This window comes from Nanorana parkeri, unplaced genomic scaffold (genome assembly GCF_000935625.1).
Source record: "Nanorana parkeri isolate BGI_ZX_2015 unplaced genomic scaffold, ASM93562v1 scaffold866, whole genome shotgun sequence".
Lineage (NCBI taxonomy): Eukaryota > Metazoa > Chordata > Amphibia > Anura > Dicroglossidae > Nanorana > Nanorana parkeri.
The window spans coordinates 410384-437152 of NW_017307134.1; the positions used below are offsets into that span (position 1 = coordinate 410384).

Consider the following 26769-nt stretch of genomic DNA (forward strand, 5'->3'; position numbering starts at 1 on the left):
GGGGGGGGGACGGGACCGATCGGCACCCCATACACGCGATCCGCCGGCTCTACAGCCGGCGGATCACTTGTATGGTGACAGGCATCGCTGCCTGTTTTTACATTTCGGCCATATCCCGCTCGCGCGCGGGGGGGCGTGTCTGAGCGGACGTCTAAAGACGCCCGCTCAGATCTAGAGAGCTCGGGCCGGCCGGCCCGGAGGTGGTTAAAGTACGAGTTGAACGTGCCCAGTGCTGCGCCTTTTGCTCCACTGTAAAGCCACAAGTTCACTTAAAGTGGAACTCTACCCACACCCAACCCCACAAAAAAAAACGAAAAAAAAAAAAAAAAACAGGCTGATCGTCTTTTGCCCTGAAAAACCACCTAGAGGATATCTAGCCGTTTAAAGGCATTGTTGTGGGAAACGGCTCTGGAATAAAGACGATTATTGCAGCAAAAGTGTTTTTTTTTTGGTTGGTCAGCCCTTTCAAAGGGCCACTCCGATGAGACCGCACCGATGACTGGGCATTGACATTAGAGAGGAAGAGCGTTCTGAAACCTCGAAGTACATCTTTTCCTTCCATGTGGCTAAATACAGTAGCAGAAGAAAGAAGGAAAGGCAAGTAAGTGTATGGGGAGTAGGGTTGTCAGGCATTTAAGTGAAATTGCTTAGCCCTGCATGGGACGAAAAGGTACTAGGTACACAAACTGTTAGCAATGAGTTACCTGGACTAGACCAGGCTAGAAAAACACTGAAGAGCCTATACAATCCTTATAAGCACTATCAATGTGCTCACAAGGCCAAACCGCTGTATTGGAATAGGACAGTTCCTATAATTTCTGCTGTCTCATATTTATCTAGGAATACATATGACTTGCATTCCTAGGCACTCTAGGTCTGCTAACATTTACATAACCTTTTTACATAAGAAAATCCAGCAGTTTGGAACATTGCCCGTTTACCTTGTATGTTTTACCATTTCCTTTGGCAACATATCCTGAGTCATTCCTCAAAGATTCCAGATTATATACAAATCCTGTGTTTGGGTTTTCCACTTTACAGTCCTGCAAACAAAACATTAAGGAGTTATAGCAGATAGACTTGGGAACCTTCATCAACCTCTATAATCTGGAGTAGCTGTCAAATCAGTATAAGTAGCACACGCATGCAATTTTTTGGTACCCATATACAACAGAGTATAATATATATGTTTTTCTTTTAACATTTATAAGTATTAAAAATTCTTGAGGGTACGTTCACACCATATGCAGTGCGTTCCGGCCTGATTCCGCCTGGAACGCACTGCATCGCATTGTCGTCGGCTCACTATTTTGTGGGGCTGGAGGGGGTGTTGCGGGCCATTGAAGTGAATGGTCCACAATGCGATCGCCCGCACGGGATCACAGGGCACATTGTGCCTGCGGTTCTGTGCGGTCAAAATAGTGCTTGCAGCGCATGCCCTGCGTTCCTGTGTGGCCGGAGGGCGTGGCTACGGTGCAATTCTCTTCAATGGCCAGCCACGCCCCCTCCAGCCCCACAAAATTGTGAGCCGGCCGCAATGCAGCGCATTCCGGCCGGAATCGGGCCGGGAACACGCTGCATATGGTGTGAACGTACCCTAAAGAGAAAAACCCTAGAGCATCAAACAATTCCAACCAATGTATGTTTTATACATCCTGGTCTCATACTATGGTCACAATACAAACATACTTTTTACATACTGTATAATTTTAATACTCCGAGGGGAATTTATCAAAACTGGCGCAGCTGTGCATGGCAACCAATCAGCATCTCTCTTTCATTTTCAAATCTTAACTGAACAAACTGAAGAGATAAGCTGATTGGCTGCCATGCACAGCTCCAGTTTTGATAAATTCCCCCATTGTAAAATGTTGCTTAGGAGGAAAAAGACACAGGGCTTTAAATCTTTTAATTTGTGTTTCCAGGATTGTGCATGTGCGACGCCCGCACCTATATACAGTAACTGGGCAGACATTTAAAAACAGTGTTGCACAGGTCTGCAAAGCCTTATAAAGATGATACAGATTTTCACTACAACAGACGCACAAGAAGTGGTGAGGAATAGGTTTCACTCTGTCGCAACGCCACTTTAGAGCAGCTGACATAGAAATTTATGAATCAAGCTGCAATATCATAATACATCTGTCTCAGATTCTGTCTCTGCTCCTATTTAGTACTGCCTTCCTATGTGACTAAATTGATTAATGTCCCGCATTATCTTAGAGAGTATCTAAGCATTCAACAAACAAGAACACTTTAAACAACATACATAAAGAAAATAATATGATAATTATCCAAGTGGATAAAAAAAAAAAAAATGTACACACAGCATAATTGAAAAACTTAACCAGCATTGACTTCTCTCTTAAAAGCCTCTATAACCACAGATCCGCAGACACTATGCTACTTATGTTTTTCCAATAAGTTGTATGAAAGTTCTTAAATTCTTGGAAAGAATTGGTTTCCTGATTTCGGGTGAATTGGTTCATAAAAATTTGAATCTGATTTGCTCATCCTTCCATTAAGAATCTGTGGCCTAGAGTGGGGGGCTTTAAAACATATTTTTGTGTTTTTTTATAGGCAAGTTTTTTTTTGTTTTTTTTAAACTTTTAAACTTTTTTTTTTACATATAAAACTTTATTGCTATCACATAGGGGGCTGAGAAGCTGTATATCAAAATTTACAGTGGCAGGTTCTCTTTTGGAGACATCAGGGGTCTGTAAGACCCCTGTCACCTAGGGACCCCCAAAGAAGCTGATGAAGCAGAGATCTGCTTCACCAGCTTCTCTCCGGCTTCTGTAACCGGGAGAATGACAGATGAATGTGGAAGTGATGTAATACACATCACTTTTGCATTCAGACACCAGAGGGAGATCAGAGGGAGATTGTGTACTGATCTCCCTCTGATCAGAGCCGCCGTGCCAGACCCGGGCCCGCATGGGCCACAGCGGAGCCTGGGATCCGCGGCAGAGCGTACATTTGGAGAAAGCATACAAGCGATTGGGGGAATCGAACGCTTGCATGCAAAGAAGCATCACTGTTTTCCCGCTCGTACAGGGCGGCAAGCAAGAATGGGCACAGGCACAAGGACATTTAAAAACATCCACCCGCATCTAGGAAGCCACAGCCAAGCCGTTTAATTACAACAGCTGGAGGTTAAAAGGCATTACACTACCTAAATTACACTGGCTGTATTAAATATTCTTCATTATATATTTATCTATCCTATTAAAATATTTTATTTATGCTACTAAAATATATTTGAAAAATAAAAAAGCACTTTGCCATTAGTGTTTTATTACTTACTTTTCCTTGTGTTTCCTTAACAGGACAAGCAGCTTCTGTATACCATAGAAATGTAGCTACACAATCTATATCTGTGACAAAAATTGGACTTTTATCCTGCAAAAGAAAAAACAGAAAGGCAACTTATTTTAGCTACATTTTTAGTTCTTTTATAATGATTCTCTTACAGTTGCATAGCATTATAGTAAATATCCCATGGAAACTTACAGAAATACATTGGAGCCCAGTGTAACTCCACACCTGTAGATCTCTTTGTAGTGCTCCATGGAAAACTGCACTGCTCTTTAGAGAACCATAAGACCTGCTTACTTTCAGACATGTCAGTCACAGCTGATGCAGCTTCTGTGGTGCACACAACTTCAATAGAGTAAGTTTCATCTGAATGAGAATGGGCCGCTCTACTTCTTGGGAATTCAGGAATTCCTCTGAAGCTGACAATGTAGGCTGCTGTGTGGCTCTCTGTGTGTGAATGGAGTGATGTTGCCAAGTAAAAATTACTTAATGCGTTCCTTACTGTATTATATAATGACAATGCGTGCTGCATTATCCACTTATACAGGAATAGTGAAAAGTATGGGAGGAAAGCTCAGATAAGCGTCTTATGCTAATGCTTATTACAGAATGCTAACCATTCCACAAGGGACTTTGTCATGATTGACAGCAAAAAAGAAAAAAACAAAACCAAAAAAAAAACTATGTGACAAAGAGGAATTGTATGAACTGTCCCCATAGAAGAGAGAATTCATACATGAGCCAGATCTCCATGAAAAAATATAGAGACTTTAAAAATGTCATCATTGCATTAATTACACAACTTACAAAAACAAAAAATCAGCAAAATAGAAATTTAAAAAAATGAAAAATAATAAATAAGAATGACAAATGTCCAAACAGATTGTTCATGCAAATGTGTACATTCAGTTTTTAACACTTACCGTAGCCCCTTTCTTACATACAAGATGTAATACTGAAGAATAGGTGGTCTTGACTCCCTCCATGTTGGTACATGCAGATCCATTTGAATATTCCAGGATCAATTTACCACTACTTTCTAGAACAGGCTTCTTGCTTGCCACCCCCAAATTGCTTATTTCCACACTCTCGGCTGTCACATCCTGAAAACACAAGTGGTTGAACTCAATACCTTTAGCCAACTATTATTTTTGATTACAGAACATCTAGTAAGTAAAAGGCAACCTCACAAATGATAAGTCTGAATTCCCTCTCTCCATTTCATCTTGCTGGCTGACAGTACTGCTTAGGTCAGAAACCCAGTCTCATTTTAGAAGTGGAGGATACATTTTCCTGATTCAGATCTAATCAGCTATGATGTTTTGAGTCATGCAATTACATACAAAACCAATAATAGGGCCCATTCACACCAGCAAACTGCTGGCGTGCGTTCACAGGCACAGAGCTAATGTGCCGAGCCCGGCACATCGCACTGCTGACTTTTTTTGTTACAATTTTTTTGAACTGTCACAAGTGACATCTCATTATTTTCTATTGGTACAGCACAGTTCGATGCGGTCGTACTACGCTGCACCAAGCTGCAATAATAAAAAAAAAAAGAACTACAGCGTGCCATCTTTTTTTCAGCGAACATGGTGTGAACTGTGGCCATTTAAAACAAGGCAAACGGCCTTGTCTTTGCATTGGGGCTGTGCTGGAAAAAAAGTAGCCAGCCAAGCCCCAACGTTTCTGGTGTGAATGGGCCTCTAAAAAAAATGGTCTGCTTGCAGAGCATGAATCAGGAAACCAATTAGAAAATAACTTGTCTGTACGTCAGAACAGCAATTCTGAAAGTCTATCACATGTGTATTACAGCCGCATGGTCATCAGCTCTCCAGGTAAACACATGTAGCAGCAGCAATCTCCCTGTGATGTTGTTCATCCTAATAGCTCTTCGATCACTCTCAAGCGACACACATTTTCTGTTGAGTGCGAAATCTGATGGGTATTTGTGTGAAAATTGAAAGCGTGGCTGTTGGAGTACTATTACTATAGTGATTACTATACAATGCTGCACTAAAGAACCGCATCCCTGAGCAAGTTGGTTCTTCTTATAGCAGCTTTACCTTATTTTAGGTTCACACTGGAGTAGGTAAAAGGGAAGATGTATCATTCTATTAGACAGACAAATACCTCCAGACTGGCCATAGTGCAGGGGGAATTTTAATTTCATTCTGCTATATCAGATTTAAAGGGCAAAAACTTTTATTAACCCTTGCATTGGGGTGCTACCCCCGCACTGCAAGGGCTAGCTGCTCCTTTTATACACAGTGTATAGACATGGGGATGCTGAGGAATATTCCCATGCTGCAGCATACGAGAAAGCAGGCTTCAGAGACCCGAGAAGCCGGGAGCTGACTCAGCTGTTCAGATAAGTATAACCTGTATTTTTTTTAGCACCAAGACAAAAACGAGCAATTGCAGGGGGTAGCCATACTGCAAGGGCTAATAAAAGTTTTGCCCAGAGTTTTTCTTTAAATGTATTTCCTGTTATTTATTAACTTGCATTGTTCCAATATTTTTAATTTATCGCAGAGAAAGCTGCATATAGATCAAAGTGCAGTTTGTAGTTTTGACATACTGAGAACAAACTATACTTACAGAAACTTTAGTATATTGCATTTGGCACACAGAGGTGAAGGGATCACACCCTGTAATGGGTATCAAAGACCGACATACATTAATGTAATATTTTTTCCGTCTCTCGTGGCTTTCATCCATGGAAAACCAGTTTGTAGTGTGTACTCCATGTACCATAGATAAGCTGCAAGAAAGACAGAAGGGTGATACACAGAACATTACAGTTACTGGAAGCAATAAGTTATAGTAAGAGTACTGTGGCATTTGTCTCTATATTTTTAGAATTATGTAAACACTTCAATCAACTTTTTTTTTTAGTCTTGCTAAAATGATGTGTGGCTGGTATACTTGTTAAGCAAAGCAAGTGCCGATGCAACGGATATGTCACACCTGAGACACTGGCACCTCCATTGTGTATGCTATTAAGAGGGGCATAGGAAATGCTTACAGACCTCTCCAGCGCCAGCTTAGCAACCAAACAATATTGCCAGAACTGTCATTTCATGCATATAGAATTTGGCTTAAGTAACCAATAAAACACAATGTAGTATTAAAATAGAACTATGGCTTCCAATAAAAAAACATATGCTGCAACACTTAATTATAAGTTAATATGTAGTTACAGTTTTTGATTCGCACCCCTGCAAAGTCCCACAAATACCTGCTGAGCCTGCCAATAAAGTCCACCTAATGCATCTTCCTATGATGGTGTGGCAACGACGCTGCACTGCTCCTGAATTGAAAGCAGCGTTGCCACTCTTATGTAGGCTGTGTCTGCTTGAACTAAAGTGGGGTGAGAAGATGTTTCAGGGGACATCACTGCTGGCTCATAAGTCTTGTCAATCAGCACCTGGCCACATCTAGACCTGCCCATTGCTCTCTGGATTGACAGCACTGCCTCTGTTGTTGAAACTGTCCAACAGTAGGCTAGAGAAAACATTTGATTCAGTCCAGGAAGACAAATAAGTTTTTTGTTTACTTTAAGAGGCTTGTGCATCACAAAGTAACTGGATTTTGGACATGATTAGACATACGCGAGCATTCAGATGAACTTCCTTAATATAAAGAAAAACCTACTTCCGTTGTGCCACTGGGGGGACGGATAAAAACAGAGGCACACACATACTGCTTTGCCTGTCCTCCAGTGGCTTAACACCAGTAAGACATACAGCACTCAACCCCCAACACCAGCACATTGCCACAGTTCTCCCCTCCACTTACAAGTGTTCCCACAATCCACCTCCCAGACTCTTCCACCTACACAACAATCTGCACATTCCTCAACCTCTATCCCAGTGCAGTCCATCACTATCCAACCCTGAAGGAATGCACCAGTCCCTTGCTTCAGTAGCCACACCAGAGAGGGAGCAGAACATGGCTGCAGGAAAGAAAAAGGCTTCAAAAAGCACCTTTGTCCCAGCCACCTTTCTATAAAATAGAAAAGGGCTCACACTAAATCCCTCACAGACTACTTCAACCACCTATTGAAAGCTAATCCCCAGTTCACATTCTTCCATTCATAGTCCTTCCCACCCACCTCTCCTTTCCTGAACAAAGCAAACCCCCCCCCACAATTTCCTCACACCACTAATTAAGGCGCCTACTTTACTCTCTTCAATAATAATGTCTTTTTGCCTCCCATTCCTTTCCCCAGCCAAACCGCCTCCATACCACCCAACTCATTCCACCATCACAAAGCACTTCCCTCACAACCACATCACCCTCCTGCCTCCCTGTCATCCATCAACACCTGTCACTGAGCCTTCCTTCCACCCATCACCGCTCCCAGTCACAGAGCCTCCCCGACACCAACCTTACTCCCTGGACAAAGCACCCCCTATTTCCCTAACACCTATTGCAGCTGTCCTCCCGCCTCTTCTCAGAACATGTGATACTGCAGCCCCATTCTTGTAGCAATAATTGCTTCTAGAGCCCCAATTCGCCCAGCACACCTGTTCCATTGAGCCCCCATTCTCTCAGCACACATTGCAGCTTCAGCTACCCTTCTCTCAGCAACCATGGTGTCTGCAAACCCACTTCTCTAAACAACCAACATCATGCCTGTGCACTGTCGTCCTGCTCTCACTACTATGCCAGCACTCCTCCACCACTACATCTATAGGTCCCCCTCTCACCAACTAACCACCATCCTCCTCCCTGGCCTTAACACCAAACCTACATGCCACTCTTCCCTTTCGCTGCCAGGGCTGCACCCTCCTCCTTTACCACTGTATCTGCACCCCCTCTTTCATAAAGCCTGTGAACACTTTCCCCACTCACATTCCGTGTCTTCCTCTTTTCCCTTTGACACCTACTGTCTCTGATAATCATCACCCCCTGCTTTCACCATTCTTATCACCACAACATTGGCTGTTTTGGAATGGGCACAGTTTTGCTACCTAAAGTAAAGATCAGCCACAACAGCCAGAATGGGGGATCACACACCTCTTCTCACTGGTTGGATCGATCAGACAATGGGTCATTTATTAAAGGAGAACTATTGGGAGAGTAAAATTTACTTTTCGCAGAAGTTTAAGCCAGCGTGTGACACTGCAGCTGTCACATGCCGGCTCTATAGCTCGAACGAACTGTTGATCACTCAGCTCATGGCTTTTTCCCGCAAAGTGCGGTGACTGTCTATAACAGCTCTCTGCAGGGATTCCCCTCTCCCCTTTCTCTGTTCCTACAGCGCTCACTAGAGGGACAGACAGGGGAGGGGGCGGGCACAGCTGGCTTTGGCCCTAGAGAGGCACAGCCCACTGTCAATCAGGCAGCGGGGGGAATCCTGACAATATTGTCGGGGTCTTTCCCAGCTGCAGCATGGCTCTGCGCTGTCAGCATATAGCAGGCAGTAGCCACAGGAGTACATTAGTAAATATACACATGTGACTCAAAAAAAACCTAAACAGTTTAATTAAAAAAAAAAAAATTTGGCTATAGTTCTCATTTATGTTGGAAGCTGTAATTTGCTGTCCCAATAGAGAGTAATAGGCAGTAGATTGGGGAATGGGGACTGGGATGTTTATGTTGGAACAACAATAAGCCAGTTAAAATGGCCATACACAACACAGTTTGGAAAACAAATGTTCTAGGGTATTGTTTTGTGAAATTCAGAATGGGCTTCAGGCCGGGTTCACACCTGGGCGTTTTACAGCGCTGATCGAAGCGCTGTAAAACGCTCAAACAGTGAAATCCCATACATCCCAATGGGCATGGTTCCCACCTGGGCGTATTTAAGCCCGTGGAAACGCGCCCTATGCCCAAACAAGTACAGGAGCTTCTTTGGGGCAGTTTTTTGCCCTTTTTCCATTGTTATTCCCGAGTGTGGCTCGGAGTTAACAAAGCGGAAACCCCGAGCCACACTCGGGAATACAGCGTAGGACTTACCTTGTCCGCGATCCCCGCTGTGTCCTCCGGCGGCTGCTGACTTCCGGGTTCCGTCCCTTGCGAGTGGCCGCATCACAGGGGGGCGGAGCCGGTGGGAAGTTTAAAAGTAAAAAAAAAAAAAATCATACCGCCCGTGAAACACGCGTTTCACTGAACAGAAAAACGCTGAAAAAAACGTGTCTATGCTACGCCCAGGTGTGAACCCAGACTAAAGGTGCAGTACAAAATATTAAACATATAATATAAAAGTAAAATATAATTTTACAATTACCTGGACAAATCATACTGTTCATTTGTCTGTTCATCCACCACAATACATTCCACAGACAGTGCTGGGCAGGCATATTTCGTGTACCACTTGAAGTTATATGTGTTATTGTCTTCTTTCTAAAATCCCAGAGAAAGCAATCAAAAAACGGAATTTATTATTTAAAAGGTAACTTGTTTCAACTCAGTATCTAAAACACTTTTTTTTTTTTTTTTATGAAAGCAGAAAGAGCTATATTCATTTTTAATTTCCATCTGAATTTCAAGCAGACACAAAAACAATAATGTAACCCTGTTATGCATGCTAAATGCAGCTACTTTAAATAACTTAGTCCCTCTTTTTTTAGAATCAGTTAACCCCTGTACAGAAGTGTTCTGACTGGAAGAACGAGGAGCCATTCAAGGTCCTAATGATTTACACAACGCTGTCAGTCTAACTCTGTAAACATGCTTACAGGACGGGAAAAAACAAAGTTGACCTCAACACAGTACAGTTGCTCTTTCGCTGTACATTCAGCAGGATTGGTATGGGACATTTACCAAGCTCTGAGGGACGGAATTTGGCTGGGCAGCCTGGATATTTCCCTCTGATAAATGATGTGGAGGCTCTTCATGCCACTAGGCAAAAACAGTAACCTTTACCTTGTAGATAAATAAACAAGGTCTACCCTGTCAATCTGCCTGAGTAAGGAGTTGTACTTCCTAGGAGGTATTTGTGTGTCGAATAGAATGATACATCTTCCCGTTTACCTATCCCAGTGTGAACCTAAAATAAGGTAAAGCTGCTATAAGAAGATCCAACTATGCTCGGTTATGGTTCTCAGACCATTAAATTAGTAGTTTTTGGGGAAGAAAAGAAGTTTGCCAATGCATATGTGTTGGGTTAGTGGAGTTTACCCTTGATTAGAGTAAAAGTAAAAAAGACTGGCAGGGCTACCTGATATTCTGGTTGGCCAATATCTGCATCTCGGTCACATAAAAAGGTAATGAGAGACGAGCGAGGGGTTTTGTTTACATCGTTGTAAGGTGTTCCTCCAGTGTAGCTTAGCTGAATCATTCCATCATAGTAAGAAAGTTTGGAACTCCCTACACCAATATTCCACTTTTCAGTCTTCCTGTAAAATGAACATATATGCATTACTGGCATCCAAAAACACTTTTCACAGAAGAAACATGAAAAATTCAGATCCCTTACGTTTTTGTCATTTGGCATGCTCCTGAGCTGGTGTCACAAGATTCTTGTGTTACATTGCTGCATACATTTATATAAAAGTCATACTGGTCTGTAGCAACGACATAACTTTCACTTTTCTTGGTCAGTGGTGACAGATCAAAGTAAAAACCTGAAAAAATAGAATATTTATTTGCTGGATGAAGATGCTGTCCACATATCTAATACATATAATATGGTGATTGCTGCTTCTATTGGATTGGATGAAATGGGAAAAGAAAAGAGCAGCACATACAAGACCTGCACTCCTGTCAATTCTTTCAGAGATTTATAAGAAAACAAGGCATCACAGAAACCAACTACTCTATAGCATATTAATTTAAACTATCGAGGCAAGGTAAGCTTTTTATAAGAAAACAAACCAATCTTTGTATCTATTAGGTGACAAAATTGGTTTACAAGGCCCACAAGGTATCTAAGATTTTAAAAAGGTACATCTGTCAACTCTAAAACCTTCTAAAATGGCTACAGCAATACCTTCAAAAGCTTATTTTTAGCACATCGGAGCACAAAAAAAATCTGAGGCCCTCTCTGTGCACTGCCCACCTAGGGATATTAAACTATAAAATTAATAAGTGTCCTTCTGTGTACTAAACTCCTAGAGAGATTGGCAATTGTTACTAATGTCTGCACGCTCGGTTGTAACCACACTGTGATTCTATATGAAATTGCTTTGATTGACTGAGGACTGCATGCAGATTAGTGTAAGTGCGTATAAGTTAGCAGATCTGTGTGTGTGTATGGTTTCCTAGCAAATCAAACTGCAGGTGGTGCCACACTACAGCGAGTCATGTGTCTGGGTGTGTGAGCAGTGGAAAAGTGGTAACACAAGGATTCTAGCTTGCAGGATAGCTTGAGGAATCGCAGTGTGTGTATTCACTTGGTTGAGGCACAGCCCGTAGAGTGCACCAGATTGGATTGCAAGATTTTTTTTATCTGTGTGTGCGTGTTCAGCAGCTAACTTAGGGTGCGTTGCCCCCCAGTGACACACAGTGGCGGATTGTTTTAAAAGAGTGACGATTATTTCAAAAGAGTGTTTTATCAGCCCAAAGTAAGCTCTCTGCTCCCTCCTCCATCAAACGAGGACCCCGCTTCGGTTAGCGAGTCGCCACGGCAAGCTGTCCTTGACTAACTTGTCCTTGCATAATACACATTAGTATAATATAAACGTATTGCTGCTCATCCAAGCTGCTTATGGACAAAGACCATGCTTGCAGAAAACAAAATGAACTAATGTGTAAACTCACCAGCATGAGAATCAGACACTCTGCAATTATCTCCTTCTGTTTTAGACAGGACACAGGCTGCAGCAGTGTTCCACTCGAACTCATACAGACAGCTATCTGATTGCTTCAGTATAGGAGGACTTTCAAGGTTTCCTGGAAATAACACACATGCTGATGTTATGAAGAGTTGTTATATAAATGGTAAACGCTTACATTTAACCAAAAAACCTGATGGCAGACAGCTATCCTCACATTATCCAGCCAATTATATCATTCTGACAGCTGTAAGAAAGTCATCATATATGTTTATTGCTAGTTTAAGCAGGTTTTGGCGCTTGTGTTGATGGCAACAATTTCAGATGCTTCTAAGATCATTTACAATTCATTGACAGGTGAATTTGACCTGCCCTGTATTAGGTAGTGCAGGGCTCGACAAATCCCAGGCGACAGGTCGCCAATGCGACTAGAAATTGCGTTCAGGCATCTGAGCTTTTGTGGGACGGTTCATTGCACCTTCGTTTCTTCTCCAATCGGCGCTACCGCCACAATAATTCTGCTTTTTCCTCCCCTGCTGCAGACTCACAGACTGTCAGCAGTCTCTCTGACAGGCTGTAATTGGCTGCAGTGATCTGTGCCAGTTCCGCCGTGCTGAGGGCCGCAACTTTCTCCTTCAGTTGCCTCCTCTGCTGATTGACAGGAGGCAGTGGGCGGGTGCAATAGCCAGCCTGCTATTGGCTATTGCAATCTGCAATAGCAGGTTGGCTACCGCTTCCAGGCCCTGCCTGCTGTGTTTACATTCAGCTGCCTCAGCAGGCAACCGTGATTCCGCAGATAAAGCTATTTAAGTGGAAAGGTGACACTAGGGGTCTAATAGACCCCTAATGACACCTTAAAGAGATCCTATCATCTCCAATGAGTAAAAAAAGTTTAAAAAATAAATACAATAAAAAAATACTGAAAAAAAGAAAATGAAAGTCCCCCACAAAACGTTTTTAGCTGGCTCCTGCATTCAAATAAAAATTTGTCAATCCCTAAGGTAGTGCATTGTTTTCTTGCATACGAGTCAGCCAATTTGTATGCATTTTGAGAAGGCACACTAAAGTACAACCATTGCAAAATTGCAAAGTGCAACGCACAGCTGCACATTTTATGATGAAATATGGCTGCTCCTGTGACCAAAAAATAATCAAACTATAAAACACAAATCCATATTGACAAAGATGGTTTACATAAATTTGAATTACTTTAAATGTGTAACTAAATAAATACTGAAAAGACTGAATTTTCCCTTCTATCCCTACTGTATATGCATAATAGAAATACAATAAAAATACAATATAGATATAGAAGATACCTGGACTACATATAAGTGTGATATTGGTTTGAATTCTCTTGTTTCCTGCACACTCTGAACCCTCTGTGTATTCAAGAACGATATGATCACCAACTAACTTTGGAGAAGACAAAAACTTTCCTAAATTTTTCCTTCCGCCAGAATCTGTAAGGAAACAATACGAAATAGGAGTAGAATACCCAGGAAAATAAACACATAGCGGGCATATAAGATTACAATGAGCAATTCTTACCCACTGCGCATATTGCAGCATCATCCTCACAGCCAGAAGCACCTCCTCTCTGCAAGACCTCATGGCACACATTAATGTAGAAGCGATTTTTATCAGATGGGTTTGTTTTTAAAGCCTCCCAGTTCTGAGCTGTGCTGGACTCTGAAAGAATTCACAAATTGAAGAAATGAGAGCGTACTATTTCCAAGGTTATTTCAACATTTACCTAGCAAGTATTTTAATAGCATTAACAATTTTACACGTCTGGCCTTTTTTGTTATTAAATGTAAAGAAATTGTAGATTACTACTGATCACTTTCCGTGCCATCCCTCTGGTGCTGAGACCAGATATCACTCACATAGTGAGTCAGTTAAACTATACATGGCAAACTGCCCTGTAATAGGAAAAGTCCTCCGCATTAAGAAAAGTCTCAGCCAAATGGACATCTGTTCTGTGGCCTCGTTTTCATTCTATGGCTGGTCCTTACTCATGGCCTATCAGAGGAATATGAATCTAGCCATAGGAATGAATGAGACGAGTGGCATGCATGAGCAGTAGGCGCAGAGCATGGCTGGGACTTTTTCCTAAATCAAAAGGGAGGGCCACACAGTGACGATCCCCAGAGCAGTGCTTTTAGTGAAGATGTCCTTTAACCACTTGAACTCCGCGGTGTTTACACCCCCTTCCCATCCAGGCCATTTTTCAGTATTCAGCACTGTGGTACTTTGACATTTATTCCGTCATGCAACACTGTACTGAAATGAATTTTATACCATTATTTAGGGACAGATAGAGCTTTCTTTTGGTGGTATTTATTCACCACTGGGGTTTAATTTTTTACTATATTAAGGAAAAATTACAGAAAAAAAAAGTTTCCCATATATTAAATTATAAAACATTTATTATTACCCAATTTTTTGGTAAAATATAAGAGACGGGGTCACGTCGGGTAAAAAGACACCAAACATGTCTAGCCTTAAAATTGCACGCGCAAAACCTCAAAAAACTACCATAGCCAAAATTGGCCATGGGCGACGCTTTAAAAGCTTATCTGCTTTATCAGCTTCTTTTCTCTGGCTATAGCAGCCAGATGACTGACAGGTGAATGCGGAAGTGATGTAATACACGTCACTTCTGCATTCACCATACGGAGGGAGATCAGCAAGGAGGAAGAAGATGCTGATCGCCGTCCCGGGCCGCTGATGGGATAGCGGATCCCGGCGATTTGAAGGTGAGGGGTCAGGAGTGGCGGCGGCACTCGGGGGGTGTTGCGCCAGATCAAATCAGCGGCGGCTATAGAGGTCGCTGATCGGTTGTATGAGAAACAGCCGGTAACGGTTATGCTGAAAGAACGGGTGTTTCCTGCCGGGCGTGCGCAGGAAACAAAATGCAAATGTTTATTAAATTGATTTATTTAGAAAAAAAATATGCTAAAATTTTAACGCTGAGATATGTAACTGTAGCGCAATTGTTTACACACAGGTACTGCTGACGCGTGTAGGTGTCACTATCATTTTGTAAATTCTTTTTTTTAACAAAACAATTAACTCTAATAATATCCCATAGCGGGCTAACAAGATCAACCACTGGAAGTGTGCTGATCTTCCTCCAATCCAGCCACATATAACTACCGCACTGTTTGGCAGTATACAAGTAAACATTTGTATGTTAAAGCCGACAGTTGGCTGAAAAGAACAGTACCAATATGTTGTTGTGGTCCTGAAGCAGTTAAAGACACCTGGAAGAACTGACACTTACCAGGACTGCGGATTAAATCCAAAAGGTTAAAGTGTTTTTTCTTGCTTTCAACATGACACAAGTCCTCCTTCTTCTTAGGACAAGCATATTTGGTCTCCCACGAAAAGAAATAAGTGCAATCAGCTTCACCATCAAATTCTGGCACTCCTTTCCCATCATTCACTAAAACAAAATAGTGCATTGTATTATTTTTAAACATTGAAATTTCAATCAACAGAAAATAAAAATCAGAGAAAAGATTCATTGTAGGAACTTGGAGATCTTCAATAGTCAGCAAAACAAGACAGTTACATAAAGCAATACAGTCTTGTTCCCCAAAAATATTTCTGAAAAAAGCAAAGAAACGGAGCTTGCAGTTATAAAAAATAGTGGCAACAGCAGATGTGCTGTCCCGGGAACTCGCGTACAGGCATCTGAATAATACAATCCCCAAAAGCTAAAACTGTCAGCTTGTTTAACACTCCAGCATTACAGCTGAACCGAAAATGTTTTTTCTGCATAGATATTGCCATATATGAATGTAATGGTGGCATCATCAATGTGCTGTACATAGCCTGTGCAGAGAGCAGAACTGTGCGAGGGACCCAGCAGGCTCAACCCACTACAGTCTGACAACAGGAGGGGGGCGGATACAAGACCAGACACCCTGCACAAGGAAAGAGAGCCGCAGTGACTGGTCATTATTACAGGATGCTCCTATACAGAGTCAACCTTTCACAAGTTTAGCTTTAACAAATATTGACCTTATAGGAGAACTATGGGGTTAGGGCTTTTCCCCGTAGTTCTCCTAAGGGTAACGGGAGGACACAAACTAGCGTCCTCCCGTCACCCAAAGCTCAGTATACCGTGAGCTACAGGCGCGGTATACTGAGATGCCGCAGCCGGAACGGATCACGACAATTCTGTATGGATCCACCCAGCTGCGTGAGTGACAGCTGGCTCTGCCTATCTAGAGGCAGAGCCAGCTGTACCCGCCCCCGTCCCCAGTCCGTTCCGCCAGTCAGCGCTGGAGGATCGGACAGGGGAGGGGGGAATCCAGTCCCTCCCCTGTCACGGCTCTCTGCCGGCACAGGATTGAGAAGTGAGCGAGCGCCGGTTTGTGTTCGCTCACTTCCCGATCTACTGAGCCGACCTGTGACAGTTTCATTGTCACAGGTCGGCTCAGATTATGAGGCTGAGTGAAAATCACTCACCTCATAATTCTCCTTTAATAAAAGTTTTGTCCGGAGTTTATCTTTTACTTATTTCTTTATACAATGGGTGCCTTGCTCTGTAAATGGTATATATAGAATAATGCAGCTATTATTTCTTGAACAGAATACATCTTTACCTGCAGTTTCATTACATTCAAAATTAATCACAGTCATTCGCTGGAAGTCAGAGCTACATTTTTCTCCTCCAGGATATGTCAAAGTAATGTCACCATCAGAATATCTAAGTAAAGACATCAGAAAAATTAATAAACAGCTCCATATCTTTTACATTTGAACCATAATCACGAAAGATCAAAATGAAAAACATTTCAACTAATAATTCCCAAAGATAAAAATTATAATTCCGCATATGATCTTGGGGTATTTGAGGAGGGGGTAAACGACATCTATGGCTCTTATGGTATTTGACTGATTCCAGCATCTTAACCATTTCGCTGCCAAGGACGTACGGAGCTACAAAAGTGCTTCCAGCTGGCCAGCTCAGTACGTCGTACGGACCTGGCATTTACAGTTCTACTATAAGCTGATGGTCGCTTTAGCGACCATCAGCTTATAGTAGAACTGTTCAGCAGACTGTCCCCTTTAAATTAATAGCTGTCATCAGCGGATAAAGCAGACTACTGGGCATTTAAGAAATTATAAATATTGTAAACCCCCTTCCGTAAGGTTTATGTAGAATATAATGCTTGTTTTGTCTGGGCTTTTGTGGAACTACAAGTCCCAAGAGGCACTGCAAGACTGACAGTTATAAGCATAGCTGCTTGAGGCAGAGGCATGTTGGAATTTGTAGTTAAAAGCACAGCTGGGGGCCGGATTTGCCCACCTGGGTCTAAAGCGTTAAAAAAAGGAATATGTTTCTTGGAGTACATCCAAAACCGCACCTTATTCCATTGTTCTGGCTATTTGCCCCCATCGTGGAATGTGGGTTGGCACTGTGACAACATCACATATAATACAGGACCAGTGGTGGCTGGTGAACCTGCATTTTAGGTGATGACATCAGCGAGAGTGGCACATCTGGTTGGAGACAGTCAAGAAGGGTGGTAAGAAAGTTTTGGGACTGGTCCTCACTACTGGAACTAGCAGAAAGAAGGATGCAGGACTGTAGAGTAAGCTATTTTTTGTACTGCATGTTACAATATGCCTTCGATAATATAAGCAATATATGAGGTCATATGCAGCTCCTTCACTGCTGGGGGGTGGTAGGGAGACATTTGAGTGCACAGAGAAAAGTGAGGTCACCAAACTGGCTGTGCTGTCTGGCAGTGGTACCAGGATTACAGAACTGGCTGGATAAAATTACAAATTCTTTGGAAGGTAAAACAGTTCCTATTTGCATTTTACCTTTGTTTTATGTTGTTTGGCTGGTGTTGCGTTCCAGCAGTGATACTTTATTGGAGGTATATTAGTTGAGCATTGAAAACATTTTTAATAACATTTTAATATCGAATATCTAAAATCTAACATATAGTGTATGTCAGGGGTGGCCAACTTAATATGGAATTCAGGAGCCAGTCTGTCCATTGACAGCTAGAGAAAATCTAAGATTAGGAGCCTGTAAATTTTAAGGAGCATTGGCTATCTGACCCCTGGGGTTTGTCCAGCATTGGGTTACCTGATATAGTCAACCTGAAGAGTACCTAAGAAAAAACATGAAGGCCACTGAGAGTGCATTTTAGTGGCCATTGATGCAGTCCTACTGGACAACAAGGGGGCAGGTCCCAGAGGGAAAGTCAGGTGTATCAAATTTGAACGAGAACTAAATCCAACACTTATTTTTTGGCTTTACTCCTCTTTTGGGTCAAAGGAGTACATTTACTAATGTACTCCGGTCATCCAAAGTCAGCATATAGCAGGCTACTCATTGCTATTTGCCGACAATGCAGAGCTGCACTGCAGCCTGGAAAGATTGACAATATTGTCGAGATCCATCCCATTTCCTGATTGACAGCTGGCTCTGCCTCTCTAGAGACAGATCCAGCTGTGCCCACCCTCTCCCCTGTCTGTCCCTCCAGCCAGCTGTGCCCACCCTCTCTCCTGTCTGTCCATCCAGCCAGCTGGGGGAATCCCCCTCTCTCTGCAGGGAGTAGAGTGATCAGCGGTTTGTGATCACTCAGTTCTCGATCTACAGAGCCGGCGTGCGACAGCTGCAGTGTTTCTCGCTAACAGGCAAGCACTGCAGCACAACTGATTGGCTCTGTGTTGCTCTCAGTCTGAACTCTGCTGTGCAGGGACTGCAAGACACCAAGTCAAATTCAGGTACTTGTCCTGCCTGCATCTAACAGAATAAAAGTGACAATGCATTGATAAACACAAAGCTGCATAAACACGTGCGTGTCTTTTATACCTGCCTGTAATTCAGCTTCAACAAAAAGTCCAACAAAAAGCAGTGCACTGACCAAGGAGACAATCCCAATAAAAGTACCAAATATAATAGGAGCTGAACACAATAAAGGGCACAGCACAGTGTGTGATTAACATACCTGAGGGTCTGATTTTTATAGGACCCAGCACCTTTACTCTGGCCACCAGATTTCTTATATTGGCAGGAAGACATTTCACCCGAGCAGTCTCCTCCACTTGCCTTATCACAAACATTCAGGTAATACACGTATTCACCTTTTTCATCTTCTACATGGTAAGGACTGGCTAGAACACAAAAATGGAAAAAGTGTTCATACAATTTAGTTTCCATAATCATATGTGATTGGGCAGTCTCTGCAGCGTGACCACTTTTTATACACCGAGTGACCAGCTTATTATGACCACCTGACGTTTGTAGGCAAATTTGCTATAATTAGCTATAATTTCGCGCTGACGTTGCTAGAGGGCCACCTGGTCTGTACGTGGGCATAGTCTTATGTGGTATTGAAGATTTTTATTTTGTCCTAGAGGGTATTACAGCTATTTGTGAAAAGTCGCTGTTTAAGTATTCAGACAGCAGCGGGCGCCCGCTGTTATAATACAATAGTTGTCAGGAGTGATTCCTCAAGCCACGCTGTTTAGCATGGATAGAGGAATTTATTAGAGGCTTCGCAGCATGAACAAAAGAAACCTGTGTGTGTTAGTCTCGGTCCCACTTTCATACAACCTTAGAGTCACAGTTTCGCAACACAACAGCCGTTTGTTGCAGGAATGATTTTTTTGTGTGCAAAAGTACAGTTAAAGAGTATCAAAAACTAAAAAAAAGAAAATGTATTTCGATACTGAAGTTTCATAAGTTCTATCCCTCTCCTAAAAACCATATTGATCTAGAAGTTTGCAAACTTCCTTATTGAAGATGCCCATAATACGTACTTCCACAATACACGGACACAATTGCACTCAGCCCTGTGAATATGCATATCCTTGTGTCACAACACTTACAGAGCCTGCCTTCTGAACTACAACTCAACACCTGAATAATGTATCTTTATCATTGCTTGCTGGTAGCAATGCATTATGGGTTATGTAGTCTTGAGAAATCAAGATTGCATCACATCAAGCAGCAGGAAAAGGGATGAAAAGCACACTGGGAATCTTGGAAGCTAGTGAAAATGATGGGCAGATGGAAGGCAGCGCTCACTATATAAAAGAGTTTTTTTTTGTTTTTTTCTTCAAGAAAGCTTTGACTGCATCAAAAACAACTCTATGTATTCCTATTGCAATGCTACTGTTATAACAGGAGAGTATTTCATAACACATCCATAAAAACATCCGCTTCTCAATAAAAGCCTTACCAGACTTTCCCTTTAGGGGGGTTAGGTCAATAGAAATGCCTCTCTCCTTGCTGACGAGCTTGCAGTCATCGCTTTCCAGGTATTCCGTGTGACAGGCATTCTCCGTGACCCATTCAATCTCATAGCGGCAATTGGTGTTGGCAGTTAGTCTTGGGCTTGTAACCTAAATGATGGTAAAATGTGCAACGCTACATAAATTCTGCTTTTTTGCATAGCGCACTTAACAAAAATTTTAGGAACTACTAATATTCTTTCAAGTATTCAGTATCATGAGAACCAGGGAAATAATCAATGCCCAAATAGAAACTCAGCTGAAATGTGAGTGTCAGTTTTTAGAGTGGGGAGTTGAAAGATTGTCAATTTTAACTACTGCATCCGGCCCTGCCAGGGAAATTTCCCTTTGCTTCCTGTCCCAATAATATGCAGGCCTCTGCTGTGACTAAAACGTTATTTCCCCTCTTTGCAGTGCATTCAAATTGTATTCTTACAAGCTAATGACAGTGAAACTGGGCAAACTTTCAATATGAATATGTAAAAAATATATAAAAAGGGGGAAGCAGGAGGTTTAACTCACGGCAAAAGTCCTGGGTGTCAAAGGAACAAGTAGTAAGGGGAAATAGATCTATATATAGTGTATAAAAACAATTTGCAGAGCTATTTGTCCCGCAAAACATGCATGTATATTTGTTCTGTATGAATTAACTGACTGCTGTGAGATACAGGGATCCCCGCAGTAGTAATGATTACATTTAAAGTAGAATTGTGAAAGATTAACCCATGCAGTGGGGCTACCCCCGCAATGCAAGGGTTAGCTGGCCATTTTTCTCTAGGGGCGAAGATAAAGAAGAATAAAAAAAAAAGAAATCCTCAATCCTGCGGCAGTGATTGCTCACCTCTCCCCCACTCCGCTCAATTGTGGCATGTCCCTCAGCGTCTTTCCATGTAATAGCCCTGTATTAGGCTACATGATGATGTCACTGGTCTTTAGACTGCTGGGGCTCAGAGAAGAGGCTGCACACCCTGGTCTAGGAACCAAGGATAAGGTGATTTATTTTTTCCTTTATTTTTGCCCCCTAGACAAAACGAGCACTTAACCCTTGCAATTCAGGGGTAGCCCTGCTTTTCACAATCTTATAGTTCCAATTTAACTGCGTTCTCTAGAATTGGTACATTGTATCTTGTGACTAAGATGTAATCATTGCATGTGATCCTCAGCTCTATATAGTGGCCATAACACAGTATTTTCCTGATTCACTACCGCTCGTAATATTTCAGCATAATATAGAAGAGCAAATGACCATAACAGAAAACAGCCTTCGCTATTGCCCCATTCAACAGCTGAGTGATTCACACAGACAGAATAAATGTACATACAGTTTAGCTGGACGGAAAACTATGACATTTTTCTTTAATAAATAGACTCAATAAGAGTCGTATGATGAATGAAGGCCACTGGGAATTGAGAAAGCGGTGTCTGTGCTCTCTGTTTTAAACCTTGTCCAAGATACCACAGGGGGCCTTTTTGTTTATGTTTTACATCATTCTTTTTCAGTGTACCAGGCCTCCTGCAGTATGAGAAGGCCACTGCTAGACCAGAGGCCACTGCTAGACTATGCAATAAAGTGAAAATTTAAAGTGACTTTTCCACTTGAAATCTATTTTATTCTCTAGTGAACCAGCTTTGTGCATCATGACATAATGTAGTACATGATCCCTCTCACTGTGGCACTTTCTAAGTTAAAAGAACCTGTAAAGTATTTACAATATAAAGCAGCTGAAATCTGTCACTCAGTAAAAGTTGGCGTTTCGCTGTATGTATAAGATGGTCACCAATTATATGGTAAATTAGATAATCTTTGACCTGTTATTGTACAGCAGGATTAGGCAAACTCGGCACTCGATCTGTGGTGAAACGACAAATATCAGCATGCCTCTGCCTCCAGGAGTCATGCCTGTAGCTGTCAGAGTCTTGCAATGCCTCATAGAACTTGTAGTTCCACGACACAAAGTGATGAGGTTGCCTACTTTTTTTTAGTACAGTATAAAAAATTATTCCATGCATGCCTAGCTTAACCAGCAACATTAAAAAGGTAAAACGGCACTAACCTCAGTTCCCGCTGTTGGACAGATAAATGTTATAGTTACGGCTGGCTGATGATTATTACAAAAATCAGGCGGCTTTGTGTCCGTTTCATAGTGAAGAACAAGCCTAAAAACGGAAGAACAATCGGTTAGTGGAACACAAATCTTTTAAGCAGACTACAAAAATGAAAAAGAAAGGAATATAAAAAAGGGAAAGCAGGGACAGGTGGGGTGGGGGAACGGGACCGTAGTCACTTCTGCACACAGCTGAACTGAACATTTGCAGTTCCCAGAAGTCTCTTTGACTAGGGAGTCAGACTGCATGACTCAAAAGTCTTTCTTCCTCTATCTTCCAGGGTTCTGATTTTTCTTTGTTAATACCAACTTCACCTAGTGAAAAGAGAAGAGGGACCAAGGGGACCCAGAGGTCTCTCATACCAGGCCTTTCAAGCAAGATATCAGAGGAACTAGGGTATGTGTCACATATACACTGAACTACCTCAATTGTTAGAGCTGCACTTTGTTAAAACGTTAGGCTAAAAGAGCCAACAGTCAAATTTACAAAGAGCAGTCTTCACAGCAAATACTTATTAAAAAAAACAAAAAAAAAACACCCAAACCATCTACAGTATATCCTGTACTCCAGAACAGGTAATCCCTAAGTACAGATTCTGAGATGCTGTACAAGAGTAAATTGACACTGGGAACACCTTTGGCTCCATTTACAACTAAAGTCTGGTAAACACGCTTCAAATTTCAGCCAGTTCTTGATGAACCGGCCAACACTCGATGTGACCAGCATCCCTCGATCGGCTGATCTAAGAAGCATGCTGGAAAACGATCGGCAGAAGAGAGCTAGCAGCCAATGAGATGCCAGCTCTGTTCGGGTATTCCGACAGCGGCCGCCACAGCAAGAGATCCCTCGATCAACGTGCGTAAGCAGCCAGGTTAGAGGAAGAAAATTGAAGCGTGTATACCCAACTTAAGCATATCCAAGCAATGTAGAGGCTTTTCTTGTATATTTATTTTTCAAGCGTTTTTGTGTGTGAAGTACATAAGCAAAATAATGCATTTTGGCCACTCAGAACTTTAAATGGGAGCGTCATTGTTTTTCCGGTGCTTCCACTAAGGTCTATGAGGTCAAAATGTGTGATACCACCCAAAAAGAAACTTGTGTGCTCAAGCTTCACACAACTGGCGACAAGTGACACAAGAGGAATCCCATTGTTTTCAATGGACCCTGTCCACACCTGAGCGTTGAGTGGTGTTGAGCTTAGGGAAAGGAGCTACAATAGCCTAGGTGTAAATGGCCTAGTTGTAAGGCCTTAAAGTGGTAAAAGTGCATCAGTGATGGGAAGTAGGAAACGTACAGGTCATGGTTTGTGTGTTCACATAGATGAAGTACTGCTTTAGCATTCCCAAAGCCTTTGTGAACAGGAATGCAAATGGTGGCTTTAGGATCTGAAGTTATGAAAGGCTGCATACCATTCAACAGCCCACATCTCTCTATTTCCCCATAAGTATGAGATGAGGACTTGTAGGTTGTATGGAGGTGCAGGAGATAGCAGGGCCAGACAGATCTTAAGTTTTTGTAGTTGCTATTGACATATCAGCTTACCCGGCTTTGGGGTTGCTAAAGGTTCAGATAAGGTACAGTATGTGAACACATGTGTTTGTCACAGTGTCGACCTGAGGAAGGGACACCGCACAGCCCCGAAATGTTGGCTATTTTGACCTTTGTGATGTTATCTGCAATAAACAATATTTTATTTGCATTTTGGAGTGCTGGTTACATATCTTCAGGTCTCCGAGGTTCTGCACGGTGCCATCCGTGAAGGTCACTATGATCACCTATCTCATCTACACTGGTCACAACGCTGTATGGTGTGTGATTCACTTTTAGAACTCTTCAAGTGATCACCAACCGTCACTTGGACTGTGATTTTCACATTTTACATTCTTGATACTCAATTTTAATGACTGCACACATCTATAGAATCTCATTTTAGGGGCTACCTCTACCTTTCTAGATACACAACTGCTAGGACAAAATCACTTAGCAATCAAGAATTCACTCAGTCTATGCAGGCATGAGGCTTGTTCCCACCATGGTCAGTTGATCTGCCCTTTTCTGCAATCCACCATGGTATGGTGTGACAATTGGTTTTCTATGTGCCCTGTTGACATCATACATGCGTGGTGGCGTGCAGAAAAACACAGACAGGGTGTGAACAAGCCCTAACATTTGTACAGTAATGTGCAGCACTGCTAAAAGGAAGAATCACATTCTGCCCATGTAAAAAGCAAACATGGCTGTGCCATGCATCCACAATAACTGCAAACTTTACAGAGAAAACTGGATTTTTGTACCTCTTCTTGGAAGTTCACTAAGCAACACAGGATTTGTAAACAATTGTGTTATACTGCCACGTACAGGAGGAATTCTACACTGGCAAACATAAAAAGTCAGCTGGTATAACCTCTCCCACTCTCAGAATGCCTCTGTTTTATAACAATCAGAGCTGAGAGCAAGAACAGAAACACAGATGCGTGGAACCTGTGTCCCTCAACGATCTTCCAAGAAAAGGATTTTACCATACACACAGTGTACAAAAATCCAAACTTTCCTTCTCATTCATTGAGGGGCACAGGATTCAAAGACAATTGGGACATCCAAAAGCAGTCCAACTGAGGGGTGGGCAACACGGCAAAGCTAACAGGCCCGATTATAACATTAAGAAAATAACTTTTCTTAGTAGAGAAAATGTATCCACCCTCCTTGCATGCTGGGGCATGCTGGGAGTGGAAGGTGTTATACCAGTATGGATCCCTGTTTTAATTCTCTGCCAGCGTACAAATCCTCCTATAAGTTGCAGTGTTAACCCAATTGTCTCTGAATCCTGTGTCCTTCAATGAACAAGAAAGAAGGGATTTTAAACCTTCAACATAACAATATTTTACTATTTAGTGGATCACATTCATCTATATATCCAACACAAAAAATAGACCTTTTGAATATCAATTCAATTTTACAACATCTGCACAAGGAGATGAAATTTACCTCTCTTTCACAACAGATTTAAGAGGCTCCTTTGGCCGCCCAATATCATAAGCCTTGCCATCCTTAACAAGACATGCAGAACTTGCTGCTGGACAAACTGATGTGTCTCCTTCTGAGATTCCTTTTCAAAGAAAAAGAAAAGAACTTGAGGAAATTATATACTGCAGAATACATACACAACTGCAATACATTATACACAGCCATTCAATATCAGAGAGACTATAGAAACCTAGTAAACCTGCTTGAACAAACAGCATGTAAAGCAAAGATGAAAGACAAACATAAAACAGTTGACAGCTTATTATATTCTTTGAAATTATAGAGCAAAACAAAGCCTGACACGCATAAGGGGGAACTTCATTTTGACACACATTAGCTCTTCTATGATCTCTAGAGGTACCAATCAACTGTGATGGATGTTTCATTCAGGTATCCACTCATGTGTAGCATATAGAAGCTGGCTACTATTACCACTTTTTCTCGTCCTATAGGCCCTTACACTGTCATTTCTCTTTCTGGTCATTCATATTAACCTTTTGCTCCTTATGTGGCCTATACAAGTAACTGCTGTTTTTATACTATCAGACAAATGGATCATTATTAAAAGGGGAATCATGACAGGGATAAATCTAAAAAAATACAAATAAAAAAAATCATAAGTGTATGGAAATTGGAAACAGTTGGTAACTATGGCATGTGATTCTCTCTTTACACTGGAAACTAATGTAAGGCCCCTTTTTACACCGGCTGATCAGGAAGGGATCTGTGCACGGATCCCCTACTGATCGGAGCAGTACAGATCCCATGTCATTGTGACATCTGTGTCCTTCAGTCTTTTCTGAACCTGCCGCACTTGGTCTATGGGAAATCAAATACAAAAGGGACATGTGTCTGTTTACATCAGATTTCTCCCCGAACCGGAAACAATCAGGTCCAAGGAAACAAAACACTGTAGTTTGTTTTTTCGGACCTAACCAGAGCCGGGGGTAACTGGTTGTAAATGGCCGAGTGTCCGTTTAGACCCGGCTGCCCATAGACTACCATTGGGCATCCGATCGGGTCCGTCTGAAAACCCAATAGGCAGAACTGATGGAGCCGCCCATGTGAAAGGGACCCAAAAAAAAATCTGTGTGCCACCCTTAGAGAACTATTGGGTCAGGGCTTTTCTCCATAGTTCTCCTAAGGGTCACGGGAGAACACAAACTAGCGTCCTCCCGTGACCCAAAGCTCAGTATACTGCGAGCTACAGCTCACGGTATACTGAGATGCCACAGCCGGCAGAGCCAGCTGTACCCTCCCCCGTCCGGCCAGTCAGCGCTGGAGGATCGGAGCGGGGAGGGGGGGAATCCCTGCAGGGATC

The 26769-nt window shown here is 42.2% G+C and overlaps 1 protein-coding gene across 1 annotated transcript in view; it reads right to left on the bottom strand.

Annotated features, from left to right (window-relative positions):
• Positions 1 to 26769, bottom strand: part of IGF2R (insulin like growth factor 2 receptor) — a 120202-nt gene that overhangs the window by 47152 nt on the left and 46281 nt on the right. The window contains exons 6-21 of the mRNA XM_018565607.1: positions 25410 to 25530; positions 22373 to 22475; positions 20267 to 20429; positions 19031 to 19196; positions 16664 to 16767; positions 15334 to 15495; positions 13596 to 13736; positions 13364 to 13507; positions 12031 to 12162; positions 10748 to 10895; positions 10490 to 10667; positions 9557 to 9672; positions 5926 to 6082; positions 4242 to 4421; positions 3307 to 3402; positions 942 to 1043 (exon numbers count right to left, since the gene is read on the bottom strand). Of these exons, the coding sequence (XP_018421109.1) occupies positions 942 to 1043; positions 3307 to 3402; positions 4242 to 4421; positions 5926 to 6082; positions 9557 to 9672; positions 10490 to 10667; positions 10748 to 10895; positions 12031 to 12162; positions 13364 to 13507; positions 13596 to 13736; positions 15334 to 15495; positions 16664 to 16767; positions 19031 to 19196; positions 20267 to 20429; positions 22373 to 22475; positions 25410 to 25530 (2213 nt within the window). The remainder of the gene's footprint in view (positions 1 to 941; positions 1044 to 3306; positions 3403 to 4241; positions 4422 to 5925; positions 6083 to 9556; positions 9673 to 10489; positions 10668 to 10747; positions 10896 to 12030; positions 12163 to 13363; positions 13508 to 13595; positions 13737 to 15333; positions 15496 to 16663; positions 16768 to 19030; positions 19197 to 20266; positions 20430 to 22372; positions 22476 to 25409; positions 25531 to 26769) is intronic.